This window comes from Protopterus annectens, chromosome 10.part0, assembly GCF_019279795.1.
Source record: "Protopterus annectens isolate FY-2018-M chromosome 10.part0, PAN1.0, whole genome shotgun sequence".
Classification (NCBI taxonomy): Eukaryota; Metazoa; Chordata; order Ceratodontiformes; family Protopteridae; genus Protopterus; species Protopterus annectens.
The window spans coordinates 458,800,607-458,820,994 of record NC_056744.1 but is presented as its reverse complement, the minus strand read 5'-3'; the positions used below and the strand labels follow the sequence as shown (position 1 = coordinate 458,820,994).

The 20,388-nt window shown below is 38.1% G+C and overlaps 1 protein-coding gene across 2 annotated transcripts in view; it reads right to left on the bottom strand.

Annotated features, from left to right (window-relative positions):
• The window catches only part of B4GALT2 (beta-1,4-galactosyltransferase 2), a 2,452,938-nt gene that overhangs the window by 1,821,153 nt on the left and 611,397 nt on the right, over positions 1 to 20,388 (bottom strand). For both annotated transcript variants that reach the window (XM_044085356.1, XM_044085357.1), the window contains exon 2: positions 3,540 to 3,939. In XM_044085356.1, coding sequence (XP_043941291.1) covers positions 3,540 to 3,849 — 310 coding nt within the window. In that variant the 5' untranslated portion in view covers positions 3,850 to 3,939. The remainder of the gene's footprint in view (positions 1 to 3,539; positions 3,940 to 20,388) is intronic.

Genomic DNA, 20,388 nt, shown 5'->3' with positions numbered 1-20,388 from the left:
AAAAGCACTCTCATCGAACTAACCAAACAACTCAAAGGACAAATAAAGTTTACCAAAAACAAATTTGAGGTAAATTTGGCCTCCCAGGCCAAGGACAACCACAAGCCATTCTATAGCTATATCCACAGCCTCAAAGGCAATAAGTATTCATGTGCAAAGCTCATTGTAAATGGAGCCAACTATACTGAGCCAGAAAATGTAGCAAACTTACTGGCAGACAAATTCATCTCCAACTTTACCCCTCTCTCTTCCCCTCAACTTTCCCTCAGGAAATACCATCAGATATAACTCTCCCTGCTACCACCACAGAACAGGTCTTTAATGCTCTCTCTTAGGGCAAGAATACTGCATCAATGGGCCCAGACAATATCATAGGATGCCTTTTAAATAGCATGAAACATGACCTATTAGGCCCTCTGGAATTGCTATTTAACTTTAGCCTCCAAACAGGCTTCATGCTTTATGAATGGAGAACAGCAGCAGTCATCCCTCTGCACAAAGATGAACCATCTACAGACCCTGGAAACTACAGACCCATAAGTCTTACTAGTCTTATATGCAAGGCTGTGGAAAGAATCATCATGAAAATGATCAATAATGACATAGTAAAACTCCAGACACTGGACCCAGCCTAGTTTGGTTTCATCAAGGGCAGTCATGCCTTCTTAACCTGGTGGACTTCTTCGAGAAGGTCACCAAAGCAATGGATGAGGGCAAAATGGTTCACACTGCCTAGCTTGAGCTGGCCAAGGCATTTGACAAAGTATCCTTCTTGGGCTTTGTTGACAAACTCAGGACTCAAGGGGTTAGGTACAAACCTGTATGTCACCCAGTGGATAGACAACTGCCTCACAGACAGGACCCAGGAAGTTAAAATTAGGGAGTCCACCTCTACAAAGAGGCCAGTCACAAGCAGAGTCTAGGGCCAAGGAAGTCATTGTTCCACCGTATTCGTCCTTCATCAGACCTATCATTGAGTACAATGCCCCCTTTGGTATGCACCTAACCAGACATATCCAACAATTGGAATGTCCACAGAGGTTTCTCACTAAAAGAATATAGGGCATAAATAAGATGACCTATGTAGACTGTCCCAAGGCCCTATCCCTGTATTCTGTCTCCTGCAGGCTGTTGAGGGGAGATCTATGCTGACATACAGGGCATTGTCAGACCCCACTCTGATGGACCTCCTGCATACCCACAAACAAACAGCGCCAGAATTACCCATTCTAAAGACTTAAACCCTGCCTTTGATATAAATGGGACCTGATGGACAGACAGGTATGTATGCCAGAGACTACCTTGTCTCTGGAACAGGTTACCAATCCATGTGAAGAAGAGTTCCTCCCCAACCCAATTCAAGTGTAATGTGGACAATTTGATGGAGAACAGGAAATTCATCCCTGGCTTGGCACCTATGCCTCTAACGGACACAGACAGTCTGTAAATGGTTCATCTCCCTGGCCTCTGCTTGTAAATGTTTCATTTCCCAAGTCCCTGCTTACACTTATCAAGGGTACCAGAACTTTTCAGAGATTTGGGATGCATGGTTACTCCTAAAAAGTCCCTTGTGGTTATTGACCTAGTAAACACACATGAACCTATGAAATAACACAATGATAAAAGTCTGCAAAAATACGTAAATGATTCATTTTTGTACCAGATGCTAATTGCCTAATAAAATATTTGGCAGTTGAAAATAAAATAAACTTTTAACACAGATTCTTAACATAATAACATTTCTTATAACATCTGCAAAAAATGCCAGTGTGACCCACATCCAACACTCACTAAAATATCAGTTTACAAGATGGAAAATTCCAGTGTGGATATACACTGCTCCCTCTGTACATGCATATCTGTTCATTAACATATACGTTATGAAAAAAAACCTCTGTAACAGCACACAGAAAATATCTTTTGAATCTTGAGATTTTTTTTTTATCAAAGTTACTAATCAGCAAAACATTGAGTTAAAAAAATGGAAACTATAACTAAAATTATATGATTATGATTTTGCTAAGGTGGTAAGGTAAATCTTAAGAAGTAATGCATGTTTTTAATGCCAATCAGGAGTTATTTTAACATTTTATGCTAAAGCATATTAGTCTCTGTCAGGATCATACTTAAAGAAAACAACTGAGGGTGCATTGTGTAAAGAGGCAGCATAGCATTCTTCAGATATTGGGGTCAGTATCCAGTCATCAATGCCAGGATGTCTCTAGATTGTTTGGGCTCTAGTTTACCTTCAAGGACAGACAAGATCTACTCCTGTCAATGCTTAGTTTTTTCAAAATGAGTGAACTCTAACATATGGGAGTATTCAGACTCACAACAACAAAATGCCACATGGAAGTGTGGGGCTTTTCTGAAATTCCTAGATGTAAAAATATTCACATCCATAGTTGTGGGTGACACAACAGGGACCGTTTTGTTTAATGATAACAATATGCACAACTGTCGTCTCTGAGGCAGACCCAAGAAAATGTTGCAGTAAGTGATAAAATAACATTAACTATGATAAAAGAAGAACAATTCCAGTCTCAGTTATTTTAGAAGATTAATTTTTCTAATTACAAAAATCGATAACTGCAGTTGTTTAAATATGCTAAAAATTTTGGGAAGAAATGAGTCCTTAGTTCATAGAACCATAACATAAATGTGACTTGTACCCAAGGGTTCTTACCTTATCCTGTGGATGGAACTAACACCAAAGAACAACATATCTTTGAACAGCTGTAAAATCAACACTTTGTGGGAGATAGGCCAAAAATATACTCAAAACAACTGTATAAACATAACAACTTATAATGTAGAATATTTTAATCAGGTTAATAAAATAAACAATACACATTTCACATTACTGGTCTGCTTTTCTAAAATTTGCATCATTCAAAAGTCATATTTGTAAACTTATACAGTTGTGGATATGTTTGTTTTAAATCCAACAGCCAACAACTGATGAGTATTTCAGAAAACAGAATGAATGTTTTATTTTTGTGATGCATTTTGAATGGAGGATATCAACTTAAAATAATCAGTGGCATGTTTTGGTAATTAAGTCTGAACTGAAGTTTATACTTCTCTGTACACACACACAAATACTTCAGCATATACTGACTTTATTTAACTTGTTCTGTGTCTCTAAAAACAGGAAGTTAGTGGATTTTCATTTACCCCCAGATCTCAGTTTTTTTGCGGAGTAGGAATGCTTTACAACCTTCTCTAGCTTGATCTACCCAAGCACGGCCTGTCATATCCACCTGGTAATGTCTGCCATAAAATGAGCACAATGATTCACAAAATAACAGTTTCATCTGAGTCTATAGCTAGATAGGATGTGCATTATCTAAAGTTCTGATGGCTTAAATCATAACTAATAAGACCAATGAAGATGTAGATACAAATTCTTATTATTACTTACATAGTATTAATCCTGTAGTCGGTAAGACACCAATGTACAAACAGTTTCACACTTTAGTTCAAAACCATTACTTCCTTTCTCAAACTTGAACTTAAAATTTTAGGAAGTGTCCTACCTAAACCAGGAGGCACATCCGGGCATGGAGGTAAGGGCTTCTCTGTTGTGACATTTGCCTCCGATTTCTCACTAGCCAGAAAATGGTCACTAGCAATACCTAAAGTTGGCAAGGTGCTATTTGGCTTAGAGAAGTTGAAGAAGTGTGACATCCTGGAGTAGTTCCTGGTATTGAAACGATTGAAGATGTCAAAACGCTGGATATATACATCCCAGTAGAGAATCATCATGATGGCAAAATGGACTAGACAGAGGAGAAGGATACCCTTGCATATCCTTTCAAGTGTTCTCCCCAGCATCAGTCTGGTCATCTTCTACTAGGGGTCAAGGCAGAAGCTTCAGAGGTATGCCAGAGCATGAGTTTTTTCCTCAGGAACAGGCACAAAACCTCCACATGAACCCTGTAATAGGAACAAGAAGCTAAAGTCAGCAAAGTATCTGGATAGTGGTGTACATTTGAAATCAAAACAAATAAAATACAAAACAATGCATGATGTAGAATTTCAGCTTACATTAAATGAACCTGTAGAAGTCAGGAAATCAACATAAATGTTCAGCTTGATCACTTCATGATCTTTGTTTATGTTAAGTGAATATATGAAATATTGCATTATACTAGCAATTAAGGCATTCTGTGAAATGCACATGTGGTACTACGATATATATTATACAGTTATAGTTCAGTTTCAGTGCTAAAATATCTTTAACAACCTCTTGCAAAAAGATAACTAAGCTGCCACAGCTAAGCATACTTTAGACTTCTGGGCATCGGAAATAATACAAAACAAGTCTATAAACTGAAGATTATGATCCTAAGTTGATCTTTATTTTAAACTTACCTTAGCCAAAATTTCTCTAGTATAGACATTTTATAATTTTTCTATTCATGTGTCAATGTTTTATATGCTTCTAAGATGCAAATAACTCATTGTATGAAGGGAATATAGAAATACAACATCTCTTAGGTTGGCAAATAGAATGCAAACAATAATGATTCTTTCATGGGGCACTATCTCTTCTCATCTCCTATGTTGCCTACCAATCTATTTACTTATCTATCTGGACACACATTGGCCAGCATTCTACTGATGGGGAAAAGTACGCTCAGTGTTTCAATCTCTTTATATTTAGTTCTGCATCTACAGTGCATTGAGTTCACTCCAAACTTATAAAACTGGCACCAGGAGTTCATCAGTTAAACTAAATATCCCATGCGAAGAAAGTGCTGGACATGGGAATTTTAAAGAATGATGGTAGGACACTGTCTTATAGTGATAACATTTACCTGATTTGTGCCTACAGCCAAACATAGTGATGACTTTAAATGAGTAAAAATTATAATCAGAATTAGGAAAGTTCTGTTCCTTGCACATAGATTAGTATAATTGTGTTACTACAGGCAAAGACAAGTACCTGAGAATCAGTATAATAATTAACACTCACTTTAGAAAAGCTAATAAAGAGGGTAGGATGGACATAATAGATACCGACAAGTAAATAACGGAAAAAGGGATTTAAACAATTGTGAAAATTATGCAGTCATAGCTGAGATCTGTCTAACCTCTGGGGTGAATCTACAAATGATCTATTGTAATAAATGTACTACTTGTTAAACAAATTAAGTAAATAAATATGCTTAAAAGAGATATTAAAAACACATGTATTTCTAAGTATTTAATCTAATTATACCTGTTAATATAAAATAAGCCACAGTGGTGCAGCGGTAGCATTGTTGCCTCACAGCAAGAGGTTCTCCCGTTCGATTCTCGACTGGAGCATCTTCTGTGTGGAGTCTGCATGTCCTCCCCGCGGTCGAGTGGTGTTCTAAAGACATGTGCAGAATGGGCGTGCCTTTGTTGAAGGTTGGGCATCGAGCTGGCACCTCGGCACCCGTAAAAAAAATCTACTGACAATCATTAGTGGACCGGAGTTCCGCTGTGGCGACCCCTAACCGGGAAAAGCCGAAAGAAGAACAACAACATACCTGTTAACATAAACTATGAAAAATTCTAAGAAATGTAAACGACCCTACTTCCTTACAAGTCCAATAATTTCAAGATAATATTTGTTGCCAGAACTTTTTTTTTCAAATTATTTAGCTAGTAAATTGCAATGGCTTTCTCAAAATATACATTATATGTTTCAGGTGTGTATGACTTGATAGGGGCATAAAAACATGTAAATGCAAAAATGGTAGATACATTTTGTAGTGATGGATGTAAAACAATTATAATCTCAATTTTACAGTCATCTGGGTAACAACATTTGATGCTTACGCTATGTAGTCATACTAGGTTTAAATATGATTTTATTAATTTGGTATTTTGTACTTAGCAAAAATGTATTTTTAGTTGTCAAAATGTGGTACCACCAAAATATGGAGACTGTGATAGTTACCTTTTTATGCTTATTTTGGAAGAGCAATATGCGATCAGTATCAGTACGCAAACATAGGACAAAATTATGTCATATCTCCATGGACTGAAAATTAGAATGAAACATCATCTTGGTTAGTTATTTGGATATGGCCCTACATTTCAGTGAAACACCTATCAACAGGTGCTTAATCACATAGCTTCTCTGATGTTGCCCCTAAACTCTGGCAGTCTTTGCCACCTGATCTTACTGAAATCAGAGACTACAAACAGTTCAGACCTCTGACTGAACAATATTTAACTTGACAATATAAGAACACATGTCAGAAAACAGGCCATGTCACCTAACTCCTGTGGTTGCAAAGTTACATTCATCTCAGAAACCCTTGGCTGCCTAATCTCCTAATCTCTTCAACAGATAAACTCATACCCACTGCTTCCCCACCTGCCCAAGCCATTCTGTACTACATACCCAATACCTCCTTCTCTTATTATTAACTCTTCTGTTGCAGGTCTTAGTATTCTACAAGTTCTACTCACTTCACAGCTAAAATGTCTCTCCTTACTCGTATATATAATGGCCATTCTTTTGGCAAGACCACATTTAACTCACCTTTAATTCCTGTATTTTGCATCGTAAGCTGAAGATCCTTTTTTCTTTTCAACTCTTCTTGTAAATATGTCCAGATTATGTTTACAGCTATGTTATGTTTTTGTTGTGTTATGTCATTATACTATATGATTTTAGTTGTATCTTTCATGTTACTTTACTGCTGTTACTACATATGTGACTTGGATTCTGTCTGCAAATGGTCAAATTTGATCAGTGCTCTGCCTTGGTCAACACATATAAATAAATAAATAAATAAATAAATAACTAGTTATTTGCAACGTAAACAAACTCCACAATTAGAGCAAAAACTGAAATCCATATGGACAGTTTCACAAATGGGAATGAGCACACACACGTACACACACACACACGTACACACACACACACACACACACACACACACACACACACACACACACTCACCTCCCACATTACTCAATATCTGTGCATCAAAATATAACAGAAGCTAATACCAAATACATTTCTTACACTGGGGTCAAACATTCCATGAGAAAACAGGTCCCATACTCACCATCCCAAAGATCCCACTTGCCTTGAAGTAAGTGCTGCTTGAGATAAAGACTTGCATAAATGCCCATGTTACACACAAATACACATTGCATCCCTTACCTACACACACTCACAGCTAAGTGCAACCTCTACATGGACCTTAAGCATCCAGTCACACAGCAGCAACATCCAGTCTGTCACTACTTTTAAATCACATGCATCATAAACTACACCTGTTCATACAGACACTCACACACACACACACACACACACACACACACACACACACACACACACACACACACACACACACACACACACACACGCACTGCTAACATATCACTACAAGCCTTACCTGTATCGCAGACATACTCATAGCATCTATCTTGTATAGCAATAAGCATACCACAAAAAATGGGAGGACAAACGCACAAAAATAGCAACAGATTTTAAATATTTTGCCTATAAAATTAGAAAGCTTTTAAAATTATAAGATTTTATAATATTACATATTTTCTGAAATATATGAGGTCTGAAGCTCAAATGTATGCCATTATTGAATATTATGTAGTGAATGCAATCTTCAATGATTTGTCAGAAAGCCACAAATTTTATGAAGAACAGACCAAAAATAAGAGGCAAAAATCTGGGCAGTTGAGAAGTATGGCAGTAAGTTACCACATAAGGTGGATGTTATATGTAATTTTTGGATGTAAATGCAAGAAATACAACTACCTATTAAGATGCAAACAATTTGTCAGCTTGTAAAAAGTAAAACTGCCTGTTGGAGTTTTAAGAGGTCTTGGCTAGGGTCACTTAGAAAAGTTAGAAAATAATTCCTTTGCAGACAGTGAACATTTATTTATTTCCAGTTTGATTACTGGGGAAGTCCACTGGGCCCAGAGAGTCCGTTTTCAGTGGAGGCCGGGGGAGAAAAGCTCCATGAAACAGATTACAGTAAAGCTAGCAATCCAATAAAAATAAAAGTACAAGTACAAATACATAAGTAACATCCAGCTAATTAATGGGAGGAGCTGAGAAACATCATTTCTCTTTAACTAGAAATTTTTGGAGGCAACTGCTGTTGTATGAATACCAGTGGGAGACGGGTTTCAAAATTTGCTGAATGCTGCCAAATGTCTAGACTTGGTACATCCTCAGAAGACACACTTTGTGGGCACCGTTGGCTTCAAATGTGTTCATACGGATAAGCATCAGCTGCGCACATATGTAACAGGTTAAGTTCTAGGCTTGCTCCACTTAAGGGCCACATAGTTCGGAATGCATAATGTGCATTGTCTTACATATTTTATATGTAAACTTATCACTGAAACATGCCATACTATTTGTCTTGCTTACTGTTTTCTGCTTGACTATTGCTGATCTCTGTTTGCATTTGATTTCGAATTGAAGTTTTTCATTTAAGGTTTGGTTACTTTTATTTTTTTTATCATTTTCTTATATTGCATGTGTTTTGTTTTTAAGTTATTTGTTCTGTTGGACTTTTAAAAGGTCTTGGCTAGAGTCAATTGAAAAGTTAGAAAAGAATTCCATTGCAGACAGTGAATAACATCCAGCAAATTAGATGGAGGAGCTGAGAAACTAGGCATTCCTCTTTAACTAGAAATCTTTGGAGGCAACTGTTGTTGAACTCTTAAACTTGGTCATTTTTGAGTTACCTCCCCCTACTACTAATCTGATTTTGGACACTCCACGCAGTCATATCTCATCAGTTCATTTTACTGAGTACAGAGAGCTCAGTTGGTAAGGCCCACCCCCTTGCTCCCTTCTGACTTACTTAAAAAACTTCTACTTTATTCAGCTGCTTTTACTGTATCTGTGTTTCTTACTTTATTGCTTTATTTTGCTCTTTGCCACTTGTTTTTAAAAGTGTTCATTTGCATTTATTCTGTTGCATGTTTACTGCTTGTTAGTAGGCTTATTAAACTGTAGCTCTTATTTCTAAGCCTCTTAGTTTTGATTTGGGCTTCAAACTAGTTATCTTATATAAGGAAGGTTTCCAGTCTACATTCTTGTGGTAGTGGTCTTGAGGTAGTGTGCATCCTTCTAAGTTTGGAATTGCTGGTTGAATGCTTATTGTGTCTGTTATTCTAAAAGTGTCTTAATTCTGGTTTAAGTGCTTGGGCTTCAGGCCAGTTATCTTACAATAAGGTTTGTGGTCTACACTCTTGCAGGAAGAGAGGGTACACTCAGCCCTTCTGAGTTGGGAGTTGCTGGTTGAAGGCTTGCTATTCTAAGTGTCTTGTTCTGGTTAAGCTCAATTGACTGGAGCTGCTTTGCATTTGGCATCTTTTGCCAGAGTTCCAGAGTGTTTCTGCTTAAATCCATGGTATCTAAAGCTAAGAACAAGAAATTAAGCTTATTTTGAGCTTGATCTGCACTTTGTCATCAGTATTTTACTGTTTACTGGATTATTTTGTTCCCTTTTGACTATTTTTACTGTTTGTGCCTGCTTATTACCTGCATTTGTTTACATTGAAATATTGTTTACTTAGCATAGACTAAATCCAGACTAGCTGAATCTAGCCTGTTTTTCTTACACTTGAACTCAAATCTAGCCATGTTACATGAAAAAGGGCTTTTCTGCACCCTTGTGGCAGAAGAGTGTAAATGCAGCATTGTCTGACCCGGGGATTGCTGGAGGAAGGATCACTGTGTGGTTTCCTATTAGCAGACTAGTTTAAAACTATTAAATTAATCTGTATATAAGCCTTGTGTTTGCAAAGTTTTTGGCTCAATTAACCAGAGCTACTTTGCATTTGGCAGCCTTTACCAGAGGTCTAGAGTGCTTCTGCTTGAATCCAAGCCATCCAAAGCTAAGAACAAGAAATTAAGCTTATTTTGAGCTTGATCTGCATGTTGTCATCTGTATTTTACTGTTTTACTGCATTAATTTGTGCCTTTTCACTGTTTTTACTGTTGCTTATTACCTGCACTTGTTTTGCACTGGAATATGGCTTAGTTAGCACAGACTAGATCCAGACGTAATGAATCTAGCCTGTTTTTCACACACTTAAACTCAAATCCAGCCATCCTACATTACCCTTTGTGGTAGAAGAGTGGATATAGCCTTGTCTGAGCTAGGGATTGCTGGAGGAAGGATCGCTGTGTGATTTCCTACTAGCAGACTAGTTTAAAACTGTTTAATTTTGCCTGTAAATAACCTTTGCATTTGCTCATAGCTGCATACCTCGCAACGTGGATTAGTGGTGCCTTGTATAGACGCAAATGCCTAGAAACTATTTTTCCCTAGACATCAGTCAGTGAAACCCTCCCAGTGTCCCTCCTCCTCTGTGGGTAATGCAGCTGTGCACTTCTGCACTGCAGACAACTTAGCTGAGCACTGAGCAGTGTCACCTCACTTATCATCCCAGATCTTCCATAGAATATGTCCCCTTGTTAATCCCAGAGCAGTAGCTGATCTAATTTGCCCTCTCACAAATTAGAATTTAAGAATTACTTGCTATTATGGACGATCAGTTTACCAACATTTCTCCAGCCAGCCTGACTGACATGGGCATCCTGAGACAATGTAGCAATTGCCTCATATGTACTGACAACCACTTGCTCCTATAGCAAACAAATACAGTATGTGAGAGATTCAACTATACCATAAAACCAGAATCAGTCCTGACATGTAACAATCAACAAGACATCAAGTAGGTTGTCAGCACACACACACCTCTCCACTCACACAAGATAAGATCAAGACATATAAACCCACATACATGGAGCCTACCAAAAGACCAGAGACCTCCCAAGCACAAACACCCTACACAGATTGAACTCTCAGATTATGTGTTCCAGGCAGGTATGTCCCTAACCCTAAGCAGCATTCTACTTTCAGCTAGGATGATGTCACAATACAGACAAAAAATTACTAATTTCAAAAATTCACTTAGCTTCTGGTGTCACTCCAGGGGCATCCAGTATCTGACAGCCGGGGAAGATGGTCGACAAACCATGCAGCTTTGCCAGAGAAGGATTGCAGCTGTCACCTCAAGGCTTTTGGATACTGGCAAATATGCTTGCCTCCCCCATAGTGTCTTTTTTTAGGCAATGTCAAAATAACAAAATTTCCAACATAAATAAATCCACTATAGACAAACTCAAGGTCATGCTGCTTAATGCTAGGAGCCTAAACAGTAAACTGCACTCCCTGAAAGCACTCCTCACCTTGGAAGATGCCGACATCTGTGTAGTCACTGAGATTTGGTTCAATGCCACAGAGAGCACCCCAGCTATACAAGGCTACAGTGCCTTTCACACATTCTGAACTCAAAAAGAGTGTGAAAGAACCAAAAGTGGAAGTGTATCTATCTTCATGAAATCCAAATACACCTCAAGACTGGTAAAACTGGATGACTCTCTTGAACTACTGTATGTCCAAATAACTACATTCAAAATATCCTACTATATCATGTCTTGCAACACATCCCCCACCATGAACCAGGAGAAGCACATAGCCAACTTGGACTTGCTAGAGTCGCTCAGTGTACAGCCAAACACCATGGCCATGGGATATTTCAACTATCCTTCCATTGACTGGGTGACGTACATGAGCACAAACACAATCACTCTGAGAATCCTTGATTTTGTTTATTCAAATGGCCTGGAACAGTTGATTTGCACCCTCACAAGGGGTTCAAGTATCCTGGACCTAGTGCTCACCAATGTGGGTGAGTCAGTACATTACTCCCTGTGTGTTGCCCACTCTGGTAAGATCAAAACATAAATTAGTCTCATTGAAGTAAAGATCAGTCCTGACACCCCCACTTCTTCTTCTTTCGGCTTTATCCGTTAGTCAATCCACCTGATGTGGGAGGAAACCGAGCACCGAGAGGAAAACCACGCCACAGGAGGACAGTCCTGACACCCCCACAGGAGTACAAAAAACTGAAAATATTCTCCAAAGCAAACTACAGCCCACTAAGAGATGGTATAAAAAGTTTCAAATTTCAAAACCCATGCTAACACAGCCAGCAATGGCTCCTATGCAGAAGAGTATACAAATACCTATATAGCCACTTAAACAATTGCATTGACTCAGCTTTACCTGACAGAATAGGTCCTCCTGAAAAAACAAGCCACCTAGGTGGATTGTAAGTATAAAAAGGGCCATAAATGCACTCTCCAAGGCAAAAACACAACCTCTGTGTGTCCAGATAACATCTTAGATTGCTTACTAAACAATATAAAACAAGACCTAGCAGAGCCATCTGGCAGTCTCTTTAACCATAGCCTTTGCACTGGCTTTATTCCTGCAGAGTGGAGAACAGCAACAGTAATCCCCTTGCACAAAGGGTTCCATCAACCAACCCAGGAAACTATCGACCCATAAGCCTAACCAGCCTTATCTGCAATGCCATAGAAAGAATCATCATGAAGATTATCAACAAAAACACAGGCGACCTTCAAACTCTTGACCCAAACCAGTTTGGTTTTGTCAAGGGTAGATCTTGCTTATTAAACCTGGTGGACTTCTATGAGAATGTCACCAAAGCCCTGGATGATGGCAAAGCAGTACATACTGCCTATCTTGATATGGCCAAGGCTTTTGACACAATCTCCCCATCAGGGATCATTGAGAACCTCTCCCAGCTGGATAAAAGAGTTCTTAAAAATGTATGAGATACAACCTACACTGATCAGTTACATTACACTGACCATGTTGTTGTGGTGTCTTTCGGCTTTTCCCGGTTAGGGGTCACCACAGCAGAACTCCGGACCGCTAATGACTGGCAGTGTATTTTTACATGCCGAGTTGTCAGCTCTGATGCACAACCTTCAATGAAGGCATGCTCATTCACGCATGTCTCCACATAGAAGATGCTCTAACTGGGAATTGAACAGGACAACGTGTTACTGTGATGTGACAATGCTACCGCGGCACCACTACCGCAGTGTTACATTACACTGACCATGAATTAATGAATTAACAGATTAGGCCATGGCTATAATTTGCCTCCTAGAAAAAAACAAAGTGTAAAGGCCACTCATCTTCTCACTGTCGATTATTTAAAACTGTATAGCTCATCAGATGAGGAACTGAAACCGGAACTGCAAGTAGACAAAACTTTTTCAGATAATATAAGAATGTCATTTGGTCTTGATAAATGTGCAAAAACAACCTTTAAAGCAGAAAAACTGCAGCACCAAGAAAACATCAGTTTGGGACAAGAATGTGATATAAAAGAACTTGCAAGAGGGAATGTATAAATATTTGGGAATTGATGAAAGATAAACAATAAAACATGAAAAAATGCGAATAAAACTTTAGTCAGGAATATTTTAAAACACTTAAATTAATCCTGAAAACAGCACTGACATCTAGGAACAAAATATAAGCTATAAACCAATTTGCTCTTCCTGTCCTAACTTATAATTTTGGAGTGACTGACTGGCCCCAAAAGGTGTTGGATAGATTAGACAGGGATGAGTTATAAAAATCAGTGCATACTAAGATTATATATTCCCCTTTTCGAAGGAGGTATGGGCCACCTTGAAATTGTTTACATGTATAGATTTGCAATTGTGGTACTGCACACATATCTGCTGACCTCACAAGACCCAAATGTAGTGAAAGTTTTGAAACATGAGGAGAATAAATCTAAGATGACTTCCCTGCTTAGTCTATCAGAAACATCGACATCAAACAGGAATGGAAATCAAACCAGAAGTAGATAAAAATCAGGCAGCAACTAAATGTGCCAAACCACCCCCCCCCCAAAGAATATAAGGTGAAGGATCACATGAAAAGGCAAGAAATTTGGAAAATGCATAAATATGGTTGCAAGTATACAAACGTCTGGAAGAACCTCATGTTGATCAGGATCAAATGCAGGAATGGTTAAGGAGAGGTGAATTCAAACCAAAAGATGAAAGGTTAATATTGCTGACCCAAGACAGTGGGCCATGTACATGTTGATTTACAAAGTCCATTGAACATGTGAGAGAAACAGACAAATATAGGTTTTGTAAAACAGAATTGGAAACAGTCACACACTTTGTCGCTGGTTGTGACATACTAATGGCAGAAGGATTGTAGATCGAAAGGCACAATAATGTGGCAAGCTTGTTGCCCTGGGGATTGTGCAAATATTATGGTATTAAAGTGGCTAAAAGCACTGGAAACATGAACCACAAAGTATCATAGAAAATGATGAAGTTTATCTAACATGGGATCACCCATTACCAACAGTTCAAAAGATAGATGTGAGAAAAAACAGATGTAGTGGTCTATGAAAAGAAAACAGAAGTAGCATTGATCATTGAAATCAGTATACCCAGTGACTACAGTGTCTTGCGTACAGACAGACACAAAGTCATAAAATATCAAGATCTGTAGGCAGAAATGAGAGCAATGTGGAAGAAAGATACCCAGACAGTTCCAATAGTAGTAGTAGCAATGGGTCTTATAAAAAAGAATCTACAATCATATTTAGATATGTTACCAACACATGTAACTCCATATGAACTGCAGAAGGAGTTATTACTGGGCACATTGTGAGTGCTGCGAAGAGCACTTTTGGCTGACATCAACAATTGAAACAATACTAATTTCATGAACCATAATCGTACTTTGACTTAGGAATGGGGTCTGTTCCCATCATAGTATTAGGAAACCCAAAAGATTTGGAGAAATTAAACCCAGGGATTAACTCATGCATCAGTAGATGGGTAGCAAACTGGCTCATCAACAGAGCACACATTTTCAAAGTTGGGGAGTCCACCTCTTCCAGTAGACCAGTTACCAGTGGGGTACCACAAGGATCTGTGCTGATCCTTCTCCTGTTTGGAATCTAATTTTCTGAAGTCCAGGTGAAAGTAGATGGCCTGTGGCTTACAAAATTTGCAGATGACTGCAAACTGGGCACAGTCACTGAGCTGTCCAATGATGAAACATATTACAAAAGGGGCTGACACAGACAAGTGACTGATGCCAAAGTCACAGACTAAAACTAAATGCAAAAATATAGCTCATGATCACCTTTGACAAAGAAGTAGTCCCTGCTAATTATGATATAGATAGCACCCCTCTAAGCTCAAACCCAGTGGTGCTAAACTTGGGAACACAGGTTGAAAGTAATCTAAACATCAATCACCATGTGGCCATAGTGGTAAAGAAAGCCTTCTACATTGTGCATCTCATAAATAAGGGCATCACATCCAAGACTAAGGAGGTTATAATTCTACTCAATACTCAACCCTTATCAGAGCACTAAAGGAGTACAATGCTCCCATCTGTATGTATCTCACCAGACACCTACAGCAACTGGAGATACTACGGAGGTTTCTAACTAAGAGAATCCAGGGCTCCGAAATGTGACTTACATGAAAAGACTGAAAGTCCTGTCACTGTAGTCTGTATCATAGAGGCTGCTGAGAGGTGGCCTGTGACTGGCTTACAGAGCAGCCTCTGACTCTGCCCTACTGGAAATGCTGGGGTCCATGTCAGATGGACGAAAGCGCAGGTAAACAAAGACCACATCACAGAGACGACTGCCGACAGGACAAATCCCCAACAACGGTAAGTCAATGTATTATAGAATGGAATACATTCCTGCTTCTGTAATACCACCGAAAATGACATTACAACACACCCACACCACCCCTACTTAAATATACCAACTCCGAGATCGCACTACAGTGAGTGAATGGGACTAACGCCCAGTCCGCACTACTTACCATTGTCAGGGATTTGTCCTGTCGGCGAAGTCGTCACAGAGATGTGCTCTTCGTTTACCTGCTCTTTCGTCCATCTGTCATGGATCCAAAATGCTGCACATCTGCAGATCCAATGGGACAAGAGTCACTTGCTTTAGGGATCTCAACCTGGCCTGTGACATTAACAAAACATGTTGGAGAGACAGATATATCTTCCAGAGATTGCCACTCCTCTGGAATAAGCTGCCTCTCTCTTGAATAAGCTCCCACTTCACTTGAAGCAGAGCTCCTCAATGATCCCATTTAAGGGCAACCTTGACAATTGGATGGATGACCGTAAATTCACCCCAAGAGTGGCATCTGTGTCCCTCATGGACAGAGGTAGTTGGTGCTGACCACAGAATTGCTCCACTAAAAATAACCATCTAACTATGGTCAATTAGGGTACATGGGTTTTTTTACACAGCTAGGCTTGTAAAGGCCCTAGGGCCATTAGCCCAGTAACCTCCTATGAACCTATTTATGATGGATCATTTCACAGAGAGTGGAATTACTCAAAGTGAGTAATGATTGATACTTTAACCAAGCTTATTGTTATTATGAACTACTATATATGGAATTCATCTGTGTCTGATGTCGACAGTGAAATATATATGATATTATCCACATGGCAATGTAAACATTGACTGATGTTTTTGTGATACCTTAATCCTATGTAAAAATGAAAAAATGGAGATGATGATGATGACTAGCTTTATTAGAGTAAATAGTGAATGTTAGTGACTTTTTAATTACAGTGTCAATATATTACATTAAAGAAGATACACTAAGTCATCATTTTTGATGAGCATAAGTTGATTAATTGGCTTATAGCTTTCTTGGTATTATATAAAATAAGGTCGGTAGCCTGAGACATGTAAATATGGTCATCCAGGCATCTGATTAATGTATATTTCTATGGGAATGTAACCACCACTCCAACTTAAGACTGCTTGTATTATAACACATACTATGTTTGGCCACTGCAAGAAACTAGCTGGGGATCATATCAGTACACTTTTATGTGGCCCAGACCTCTTTGTCTGGTCCCATCACTTTATTCACTTATAATCTACCTTTTCAGCTCATCAGTAGCCCCCAACCTATCACATTAATTTGAAATGTATATATTCTTGGTTGGTAGACACAGTAGGGGTAGTTGGACCACAGCTTTTCTTGCTCACATATTAGCTAGGTTACGATTTTTACCTTTTATCATTTAATGTTCTGGCTTAAGGTTACTCTAGTAGTGTTTAGTTGTACTAGAAATTACTAAGTCTCCAGGACATAAGTGGTTATTCAGGATTAGGTCCAGATTTCTGGGACATACAAGTTTATATCTAAGGTATCATACCTTAAATAATAACATCAGAACCTTCTTTTGGAGTATGCAAATCAGTGAACTCATACTATGTTTATAACAATAGTCTATGCCATATCTCAAAATCCCTTTTGTGCTGCAATAACTCTTTATCAGTTGAAGGATGTCATCCAATATGTATGTTAACAATGCACCTTACCTTTCCCACCTCAAACTTAACTCTCAGCAAATTAATGAAAGCATGTTTGATGGCATATAGAAAAAAAGTCACAGTAATCTTCAGACATCCTCTTTTTAATGTTATATTTAGTCTAATATGTATACAGGAGCCAAAATAAAGGCTGATCTGCTAGAAATTAATTGGAAAAATTGATTAGCTGTAGTTTTCCATCAGGCAAATCTGATAACTCACAAAAAGGTTTCTATAATTGTCTACAAATATTCTAATTCCAAAGTAAGTACAATTATTGCAGATGATGATAGTATGTGTAGATCAGAATGCAAGTGAAGCATGCTGTATCTTTAAGAAGCATGTCAAGGCTGTATGTGCACGTATAAATTCTAGACATGTGCAATCCCTAGCGCCATTTTGTAAGAGCAGCCAGAGTGAGAACATGCATGACTGCAGTTGTTAGTTTGTATATAAGTTACTTAAGTTAGAATCAGTAAACTTCTATAGTCATGTTTGTATAAAATAAAGCTGCAGAACCCATGAAGACTCTACTATTGTGTCCAAAGTAAGAGAAAGGCATGGTGTCAGAACCAGGATCGAAGAGAATAAGAGCCACAACCATGAGGTGCAGAGACGACAGTGAAGGTAAAACTAAGAGAAACAAGCACAAAACAAGCCAGAAAGGAATCAACAGTAATGAGAAGCAGCACAAACTGTTTATTTAATAGAAGAGACAAAACGGGACACTACAAGGGCACAAACCGCATTACTGAGGAAGCAGAAGGCGCGAAATGTGTGTTGGCTAAAAAGAAATGTTTAAAATAAAGGTATTTGATTAAACAATTAACAGTAAAGCAAAACAAGCATGTTTAAAGTAAAGTGAGTGTGTTTAAAACAAAACTGGGGAAGTTTATAGTAAAACAATCACAGGGAAAGTACATTGGGCATGAAAAGGGCTCAAACAAGCAAAATGAATATAATAAGGGCTAAAACAGCACATTAAGCAAAGTTATTTGAAGCGTCTCAAAGTATGTAAAAGTGATTACAGTATGTGCTTATTACTGTGTTTGTATTTAAAGAGTTTATTTGTGCAAAGTGCAACTGTTTCATGAAATACAGTCAAAGTATAGCCATTTCAAAAAGTTTCTTGTGCTGGGTGTGTCTATTCACAACATGCTGCCATTACATAGTGTTTCTTGCACAATAAAGAGTTGCCTAGCAAGTTACCACCATTTTGGGGACACTTCAGTGTGCTGTACCCAGTTATTTGCAAAGTGCAACTACTTTGAAATGTTATTGAGTTTTGGGCAAGAGAGGTCCAATTTATTCGCATCATGCAGTTATTTGATATGTTTCTTACACTGGTAAGAGGTGATTTATTACAAAACAATATTACAAGAATATTACAGTGCTTGAGAGTTTATTTTACTCACATTGTGAAGATGTCTGAGATGTTTCTTAAAATGATGATAGATGAATTTACCAAAATGATGATAATTGACTTTAGCATTTTGCATTGCAAAATGATACTACAAGAGTGTTAAAGCACCCGAGGAGTTTATTTCACCAAGTCCAATTATTCCAAGGTACTATGAGTTTGTTCATTAGCATTATTTTGAAAAGCCAAAAGGTATCAATTCGGAAGCCCAAAGGTTTTGGACAAAGTACAAACACTGGCATATGTCCAGCTTTACTCTGTTGCATATTGCCTACTTAGAGCGATCTCTGCCTAACATACAAAACTATGTCAAACCCAGAGCTGTTGGACATGCTCCACTTAAAGAAATCCCAATCCCTCCAAGCTAATCGCTCTAGGGACCTAAACCTTGTCACCACAATAAACAGAACATGCTGGAGGGATAGATTCCTGTCCCAGAGACTTCCCATACTCTGGAACAAACGACCTATCTATATCAAACAAAGCTCCTCATAAGCACTCCAAGAAAAATCTTGATGATTGGATGGGAGATAGTAAATTCACCCCGGGGATCACTTCTGTGGCTCTGCTTGACAGGGGACAAACAAAGGCCAGCAAGTCGGTTCCAAAAGCTTTATTAGCAATAAAATAGGTGCAAAAATAACACCATAGTACCCCCTATAGTACAACAGCTTGTATATCGAAACCTCAAACTAGTTTCGGTAAGAAACCTTCATCAGTGAGGAAAAATAAGGAAAACACATTCACCAATGGAAAAACTCCATATATATACACAGCAATAGCCAATGACAAATGAATTTCACTTAACATATGCAATTAGTATTTGGAATGTGCAGCATATAAAACATTATTCAATTGTATAGTGGATTACACTTGCAAATAAATTCAGTATCCTGAATAGGATGTTTATAAATATTCAAAGCATAAATTTGCAATAAGGATTTATAGTATATATATCTAAATATATGGCCATCTAGATAAGAAATTGAAATACTATATATTTATTTATATATTAGTTCCTATAGATGGTCATTCAGTCCTGGTGGAAATAAGGCCCCTAGGTGTATTATCCAGTATTTTTCTTTATGGCTAAGAATACTCTGCCAACCCAACTGATTGTGTCTATTCCCCTGAATCTTATCAATAACCGTAAACATAAATTTGGCAGATTTATGTTTAATAGAATGTTGGTATAGGGCATTACTAACTTTCTGGTTACGAATATCACTACGATGTTCACCTATTCTAATTCTTAGGGAACGTGAAGTTTTACCTACATAAAAAGCATGACAATGGCATGTAGCCAAATAAATCACCCAACTAGATGAACAATTAGTGAAAATGCGGGTATCAAATATCTTGCTTGTATTTGCACTTGAAAATTGTTTAAGTTTGTTAACATTTCCACAAGAGGAGCAGTGACCACAGGGAAACGTTCCCAATAGTTCATCTCCTGAAATGGTCAATTGCCTATAAGTGGCACCCCCACTGTCCTGATGTTTATAATGTGAGAATAATGTGCCTAAAGTTTTTCCCCTCCTGTAGGAAATGGAACATTGTTTTGTCAATATATGACGAAAATAGTCATTTGCCAATAATATATTCCAGTTATTGTTCAGTATGTTTCTAACTAGTTGATGATTTTTCCCAAAAGTGGTAATGAATCTAATGGTTTCGTCTGTTGTGACATCCTT